Below are 8,896 nucleotides of genomic sequence, written 5' to 3' on the forward strand. Positions count from 1 at the left end.
CCCCCCCCCCACAGGGTAAGTAGTATTTACTGTCTGCCAGCAACTCCAAACATGCCTCCTCTTAATGCCTAACTGAAGATGCAAGAGGCATTGGAACTGCTCACACTCCAGTGGAGCATTACATAAAGGTACACAACACACATGGTGTTGCAAATTAAGTACATATAATATATACCTCAGGCTTTAGTAAACCGTTTTCTCTGGACAGTTATTTTGGCACTGACAGAAGGAGTATGACTTAGTCCAGTGCAGACTACAAAGCCTCTTAATCTTTCTGCTGTGATATCCAGCAATACTAATCTGCACATTTTTGTTCTAGGCTTTATTTATGAAGGAAAAGTTTGGAAGATGATAAATAAACTAGGATCTTTTATCCCAGATTCAGAAAACAAACATTCTGAAGGATATTTCTTAGAGAGACATTCCAAAGACGGAATCTGCAAATCAAAAGAAAGAACAATGTAATGTAGTTTTCTTGTATTAGCAGGAATTAAAGTTGTCATTTGATTAAGAAGATTAAAGAGACACGAACCAAGCAGTCCTCAGTGCTACAGTCTAATCTCAAGTGGAATTAATATACTTAGAGAGATGATTTCACTGTTCTTGAAGTTATGAAATGAAAATGGTTTGTTATTTAATAGTCTGAAGCATATCACACTATTTTTCAGTTGATTCACATGAAAGATGCAGACTACAGGTTCTATTTCTGTTGACAAAGACAAGAAACATGATTTTCATGTCACCAAAGGAAAAAAGATAAGACACGTCCACAGCCACTTCACAGAGTTTGGACACTTCAAAGAGTTCAGATTCCCATTCTCAGCCAGTCCTTTCTTTTATTAGCTATGACACCCACGAGAAAAAAAAGTTAACTATTTGCTCTGAAAGGATATAAGCCCTGGTCTACTTTTAACCTTGAAACGTTAATCCATGCCACCAATTATGAGTTTCATACTTTCACCAAGTCAGCATACAATAAATCCTCAACCCTAGCACTGAAATAAGAAAAAAAAAAAAAAACAACCTTTCATGTAACTACTTATTTCATAGTTTTCAAATAGCCTTCTGATAGTATCTCTGAAATGTTAAAATGCATCTCCCACACATACGATTACCTTTACAGTTAGGAACATCCTGTTTGCAATGTGTAAACTGTCCTGCCTTGTGCTTACATCCATGTACTATCAGTACAAGAAGAAACTAGAGGTCCTAACCTGTTAACTTGAGTACAGCCTTTTTTCAGGAGTTCAATGCTTCATTCATAACAGCTTCTGTCATTAAGTATTTTATTACACCAAGCAAGCATTACAGTATGAAAGACAATAATGACATACAGTATTAGGCTGTCTCGGATAATTATAATTCAGTTTCACAAATAAAATGATTGCTCACTGGGACTGTCATCCCCTAGAGGTTTGTTTGTCCCACTACATAATACACAGCAAAAGGAAAAATATGTTCCTCTATCATTTACAATTTGAGTTGATAAGCATCATAAAGCAACTGGTTGGATCTAGCAGGGTTTGTTTACAATCAATTATCTTCCAACAAGTCTTCAGCAGACTGCGCATACAGTATCTTTGCTGTTTGTAGGACCCTTCTCGAAGCCCAGTGCTCCTATTATCTGCTTTAAAAGGTTAGAAAGGATCAGACAGGAGGAAAAAAAAAAAAGCCAGTGTTGGAGGACAACAAAACATCATTGTGCAGCAATCTGATCAGGAAGCTCACCGTTCAGTTGGAAACTTACTGGTTTCAAGGTAGCCTTAAAACTAAGGAGCTGCTTATCTAAGGCTTATCTGAAAACAAAATCTTTGCTAGTAAGGACTTCAAGGTTTTCTATACCATTTATTTTAAAGCAAATAATAGGGTGAACTAGGCATAGTTATTGTTTAAAGAAGCATGCAGCTTTTTGAAAGGAAAAGGACTTGGTATTATTCTCATCAACTGAAGGTGCCTGAATCACAGGTTTTGTTCTACTCTTCGGAAATTCTCCTCTCACCAGAGCACACATTCAGAAGAGGAGTGGTCTGCTATTTATCTTAATTGCAGGTCTTGCTATCTCTTTCTCTTTGGACACAAAGATTCATAAATTGAACAAACAGGAAGAGAAACTGCATTCAGATTACATAATTAGGTTTATGTAAATTGCACCTACAGCCTCAGCTTCTGAACTTCAAAGGCATTCCAGCTCCTCATTACTCCCTTGGAACAAGGCCCGCTGTTTTGTTTTTATTTAAATAAGCTGGCATAGCGCTTGGAGTGCTTGCAGATGAGAGGCACCGCTTAATGTGGCGATTATGGGGTTTCGAGAGTTACGAATACAATTCGGTGCCCAGTGAAGTTGGTGGGAAGAGTCCCGTTGCCACTAGACAAGGCCCAGAGCAAGTAACAGCCTACGGAGTTCAGAAGGCCAACTTCACCTTTGGTCCACAAAAAGCATTAAACTTCTAAAAGCCTCCTCCACTCTACTTGGACGTTTGAGCCTGCATCTCTTCAACGGCTTCACTTCATTTTCCTTCTATACTGAGAACTAAGCTAGATGAGACTGGAGAGAAAAATCCCCTGAAACCAGCTATTTTAAATCGGTATGCAGGTAGTTGTTCTTAACTGTCAGATCAAGGAACGCACAGTTAATTGGGCAATGAGTATTTTCAGCATCCCTTCAAATAAGTCAAAGCCAGCTGGAAGAAATTTTACTTCTCCATCAACAAGAGAAGCTTCAAAGACAGTATGCTATGCTATGAAATTAAATGACTCTTCAGGAGGTCTGTCTTCTTGATTTAAAAGTTGTCACTGTTAAACAAAAATTGTTCTCCGAAGAACAATTTTTGCCCCTAAAATAATGGGAGGTAGTGGGAGTTCAACAACCATAACGAACGCGCAAGACATTCTACAGCATTTCCATTCATCCATGTACTTTAACCACATCTACAGGAGCAGACTCAGCAACCAGACTGAAAGGGTTAGGCCTGGTCAGCTAGCTCAACAGGGAAGCAAGAAGAATCCAGATTGTGTAGCTTTTCTGCCAGTGACCACTACCTAAAACCAGTGACTCTATGTGACAGTGGCAGGAGCACGGTAGGGGCCACCATACCCATGCTATCTTACAAGACTCCAAATGATGATTGCTGACAATCTTTTTTTTTTTTTTTAAAGCAAACACTAAGTGGGTGTGACAGCTCAGACACCAGAGAATGTTGGTTTTACTATTAATTTTGCCTACCTGAAATCCCAATTGGAATTTCAACTGGACTCAGGAGCACTGTCCATTTACAACCCACATGTGTCTCTCCATGCTGTTAGGACAGCTGCTGCATTTCAAGAGGCAAATGATGTGCATTCTTTGCATGCAACATCACATAACAGTCAAAAAAAAAAAAGGGAAATTGTGCCAATTTAAGATACATCATAAAAAGACTTGAGTCTAAAATTCTCCAATATTTAAGACAGTTTCAGTGATTAACAAGCACTCAAGAACTAGTTACTTTTGGAAAACAGTATCTGTATAAGGACAGCATAACTTGAGAAATGAAAGCCCAACTGGGAAAAATAAGCTCTATAGTCAATAGGCTATTTTATAGTGAAAATATAAAAATTATTCTCTCCAAAAAAGTAATGCTGTAATTCACACAACTGTCCAGAAAAGCCATGTGAAGTGCAAGAATTACACAAAGAGTAAAACTAAGGACTTATGAGTAAAGCAGAAAATATAGCATTTTCAAATAAATATTTCCTGACATAAAACTTGCAGTGCTCAACTACCACCAATCTATACACAACTCAGCCATTACCATGCAGCTGGAATTTCAACTCCAGTTTCTAATCTCACTCGTGAGTATAAGCAAGAAGTTAAATTACTTTTAAATGAGGATGTTTTCTTCCCGTGAAGTTTCTTAAATATCTTATAAAAAGCCATGCATTTCAGAATTCCTGTCTTAAACCCACATCTAGAAGAAAAAGTTAAGGCATTAATCCCTGAGTGAGTTCAAATCTTTTTAGGCATTTACAAGGGTCGGCTGCACTTCTCTCATGCATCACTGAGAAGGAAAAAATTAGCTGGAATTATACTATCAAGATAGTGATGTTTACAGATGACTTCAGTACATCTGTCCCTTCTGCTTGAGCTGGTTTCCTCACACAAACTGCAATTGACTGCAAGCATCAAAGCCCATTCCATTTCAATCCACACACACAGACCTCAAAAAAAATAGCAACCAAAAAAAGGTAAACGCGATATTCAGTACTCTGAGTCAAAGAATAAAGTTATTACCAGGCTATTTCAGACACAGCTTCACAGAGCTGAAATCTCCACGTGAGCAAACGTTCTAAAACACAGCAATAAAACTGAGTCAAGGGAAACAGCTGAAAACAGACACATGCAGAGATTTATTTGATCTTATCCAAAATGCCAGTGTGCCGCATCCCACAAGCAGAGAAGTGATTAAACACTGAAGACTGAGTCAAAGCATCTTTGCTTTTACTGTCCAAGGCAAATAGAAAGTTACAAGTCAGTTTTGGATTATTTTTTTTTGTCTAGAAGTTGATACACTTAACTCAAACATGAAGCTCCCTTAAGCCCAGAAAAAAATACAACTGTTAGCATGTGAGGTACAGGTTCCCTCCAAATTAAAATGCTGAGCGTAACAAGTAGCACTCCTACCTCTGAATTCCTCTTCTGTGAAATTCCATGGATGTACACGTTTCAAACTGACCTCCTCAGACATGCTTTTTTACCTCCTTGTCTTCTGGAGGACCACGTGGATAACCAAGACATCTCTCTTCACATTGCTTTACTAAGCCACAAACCAGTTCTCCGTAGTTAAGCAGCACATGCCAGGTACTAACATTATTATTTTTGTACTATTATCTTTCCAAGAACCATGTACCATTTTAGCTGCATAGCAGCCTGCCAGTGTTCTAACAGAACACATGGATGTTTTAATTGCACAAAGGCATGTAGGTATATCAGCAGTGCCACCACCAAGGGAATGTTTATGCACAGTTGCAGAAAGAAAAAAAGAAGGAAATGGTTGGTGAGATACGGAGAGAGGGGTAGCAGCAGAATACAAAGAGAAGAAAAAGGAAGAAAAAAGATGAATGCTGCACTCCCCGATGCAGCTCAGTTGAGAAACCTAATATTTTGTATATAGAGTTACTTATATATAAAGAACTGAAACTTATGTGTTGGTACTTCACACATACTTAAGTTATGGATGCCAGCCAGGAGCACAAGAGAATGTAAGAGCTGCAAGAACCGCTGTACTTAACAGGTGCTACATACCAAGGCTTAGTGCTGGAATGCTGGGGAGGACTTGCAGCTATCTGCACTCAGCCTCAGAGCCTCTCAGAACCGCCTGCCTTGGGAAGACCCCATTCCAGCTGGCACTCTTACGTAAGCAAAGGCTATCGCTGCACAGGGACAGGTGAAGCAAGCCCAGCATTGCCACCATTTAACACTATCCTGCAGAACAGGACTGGAAAATTCACTACTTTGGTCATGCCAAGATTGCCTGGATTTAAACACATGATGTCACTGAAATGAAGTCGTTTTCCGAAGCAGGAAGTTTTCCATATTACTTCCCTTGCAGGAGATACAAACACACACATGATTACAAAGTAAACAAGATATACATCCAAACCACACTGGGAAGGAAAAAAAAAAATGTAAGAGCACAGCAGCCCACTGGCAGAGGATGTTTCTCCTTTCAGCTGAGGAATAGTTCACTCACTGGGACCTTACCTTTACAATCACTCCCATAGAAAAAGGCATCCAAATGTGAACTGATTTCATGTTAAATAAGGTGTTGGATTTCAGGAAAAAAAAAAAGCCAGTGCCCCAAAGTCAGAAGCTATTCCTTGCAGCACAGCCGTTGTCCTGCTCTAAAGAGTAGGTATGTCTATGGCCGTTTTCCCCTTAAACATCATGCAGTTATCTTAAATTGAGTTTACTAATGCATTTAATAGCTGGGCTGATTTATTCACTAAGACATGCATGCAGCAAACAGCTGGCAACTCAATACATACCTCACAAAATGCTGCCATGCCTATGGTTTTCGTCTATCACTAAGCATCCAATACCTGTAAGTTCTTCATGGGACCTCAGTGGGCACACTGGGAGACCCACGCTACATGCTCCCACTCTTACCTTCACAATGGACAGAGCAACATTTTCTGCAGTGAAGTTTCAGACAAAGCTGGATTGGTTTCTCCTCTCAGCTTTCTAAAAGGTCACATGAGCAACAAGCCTCTCCTCATAAACAAAACCTGACAGCCAGTTGCCAAATTAACACCCTTAATTACATCTGGCATTTCTTCGTTTTCTGCCTACAGGCAGCCATCTACTGGAAAGTGATACATCTGATGACACCATCAGGTGCAGAAGCCCTATGTCACATCAGAGAGCAGACAATTTAACAAGGGCCGAGCGTGAGAATCAAACACCATCACCTTTCAGTTGAAAAGCAAAAAAAGCTTCAAACTTCCACTGTCCTGAGCTGGTCTTATAGTCCATGACCAAATCTCTCAAGTCCCTTGCCATGTAGATGCTCCACAGCACAGGGCTAAACAAGACTCCACACTTACTTCTGACCTAAGGGCTCATAACAAGTAAGCGCTTCTGCAGTTTTTCAAATGGCTACATTGGTGCATTAGCCCATTTTCCTTCGGCACGCAAACTACAGAGAAGGCAAGGCCACTGGGAAAAATCTCATTTTACAAGAATTATTTTTACAGAGCAATAAGGAATACTACAACTTGTTTTTGAGAAGCCTTCTGGATCACAGCCACTGTTATGGTTTTAGGAATAGTTTAGTAAGTCTGACCTAATCGGTCTCCCAGCTACAATATCAGGACTGTAATTGCACTATGGATTCTTACAGAGTTCCATAACCAGTAAAGAAGTATCTCAGCAGAAAGCTATTTAACCATATCCTTTTAAAGAGAGATTAAGTACTCCAAACTTTGAGGACAGTATCTTTTATTGAGATGGATTTCAACACAGGGAGAAGTTGACATGCATGGCTAGCCACTAATGCCCAGTTCTGCTCAAATCAATGTTACAGGGGGCAGAGTTGGATGCTTACATCTGTAATGGGTTTTGTTTTAGCAACAGCGTTATTGCACAGCAATGCTCAGTCAAGAGACTGAAGAAATTGAGCTCACTCAGAGTACAAGTAGGGGAGACACAAAAATACACGCTAACCACATTTTGAAGTGAGTCAAGACAGCACGCAGGAGGCAGTTTTACATTCTCAGTGTCACATTTTGTTTTCTGAGCCTCTTAAATTCAGAATGCTGTGCCTAAAGAACAGACATTTCGCTGCAGAATGTCTATGAACAGCTACATATTTGAACAGCTACATATTAAGAAAGCTGTATCACTGCTGTAAAACTCCTGATCCTCTGCAGCTCTCCTAGTTAGTTTTTTTCAAAAAGCATGTTTTCACAGCTTCCACAGCTAGAGAAATCACCACCACAAGGTAACTGCTGAAATCACTGGCTGTATCACCTTACTTTGTTTGGAATTTTTAGCATTGTTTCAGCACTGAGATCTTCCAGCCTTAGAATGGTCTCTCCCCAGAAACAGAGAAGCCCAGAAGTTATCACTGCATTCTCCTCTCTCTACACTCCGAGGGGATTAGGGAAAAGAATTTTTTTATAGAAGCAGTGCAATGAATCCAGCCTCAGTCTACACCATTTCACATCAGTACAAGACCAGCATCATCAAATCCTACTGAGACCGCTTGCAGGAAATTACAATTGCAGGGGGATAGAGCTGCTGGTTGCTCTCTGTCGACTGGGACAAGGCAGCCTGCCTAAGCCGATGAGTCCAGGGCAAGCAGGAAACCACTGCTAAAAATTCCTTTCGGTATTCCTGGAGGATCGTTTGATCAAAAAAGGTGCTTCCAACACCCTAACTCCACAGCCAAAATTGACTCTCTAATTTGATGCGTATTCCCTTTTAAGTCTCCTTCCTTTCCTCCCTTTCATCACCCAGCAGAAAAATGAAAGGCCATAAGGATGTCAAGTGGAGCTGCCAGAATAGTTGCAGGAAGTCAGCAGATGATGTATCAGCAATGCTCCCTTCACGCTTTTGGCTGGAAACACTCTGCTACAAGCACCGGATCACAGGTGTTTCAGGTGTTGATCACAGATGCCCCCAAAGAGATAAAGTTTTCAAAGAAACACTGCACTTTTGAAGCGCAGAGGCACGCTGCCCGGGATATGGAATTACATAACACATTTGCATTCATTTAATCCCACGTATGCTTACAGATTTACATTCCTATTTCAGAGCCTCGTACAAGGAAGTCCAGAGCTCACAAGCTGCATTCGCCAATGGGTTGTGACACCGAAATAAAGCATCTGCATTCAGCAGGTAGAACTCATCACTTAACGCACAAAAGCTACATGCAAACAGGCGTCGCTGCGTGCCTAAGGCTGACCGACGTCTGCTGATTCTGTTTCCTATAGCATACATCCTGTTAGAACGGGCCAACCTAAAACGTGCCCGCGCGTTCCCGGCCGCCGGGAGCAAGGGAGCAGCGCTCCCTCCAGCACCACCTGCTGAACCCCACCTCATCACCCGGACACGCAGTTATTTCTGCTCTTTCCCTACCTAACCCCGTCCTGTCAGCTCCTCTACTGAACGCCACTCGGTATCCGTGCACGGGAGGTATTTTTAAGCCCCCGTAAAAGAGCACCGTTGCATAACCTCGACGCGAGAGATAACTTTCCCACCGACACCCCCCAAACCCCGCGCCCACGGCTGTACGGTGAGGCCGCCTCGGGAAGCTCTCTCCCCCTGCGACAGCCCGTTCCCACAGCCCGTGACGGCAATCTCCCCGAACCCACCACCGCTCCCGCGGCACGAGGCGAGCAGCGGGCCGAGCCCGCA

The 8,896-nt window shown here is 41.5% G+C and overlaps 1 protein-coding gene across 1 annotated transcript in view; it reads right to left on the reverse strand.

Annotated features, from left to right (window-relative positions):
* The window catches only part of PHLPP1 (PH domain and leucine rich repeat protein phosphatase 1), a 121,652-nt gene extending 116,913 nt beyond the window's left edge, over nucleotides 1-4,739 (reverse strand). Inside the window, exon 1 of the mRNA XM_010708426.3 lies at nucleotides 4,661-4,739. Coding sequence (XP_010706728.1) covers nucleotides 4,661-4,724 — 64 coding nt within the window. The 5' untranslated portion in view covers nucleotides 4,725-4,739. The remainder of the gene's footprint in view (nucleotides 1-4,660) is intronic.
* Between the last annotated feature and the right edge of the window lie 4,157 nt (nucleotides 4,740-8,896).

The sequence above is a fragment of the Meleagris gallopavo genome, chromosome 3, assembly GCF_000146605.3.
Source record: "Meleagris gallopavo isolate NT-WF06-2002-E0010 breed Aviagen turkey brand Nicholas breeding stock chromosome 3, Turkey_5.1, whole genome shotgun sequence".
In the NCBI taxonomy this organism is placed as follows: Eukaryota; Metazoa; Chordata; class Aves; order Galliformes; family Phasianidae; genus Meleagris; species Meleagris gallopavo.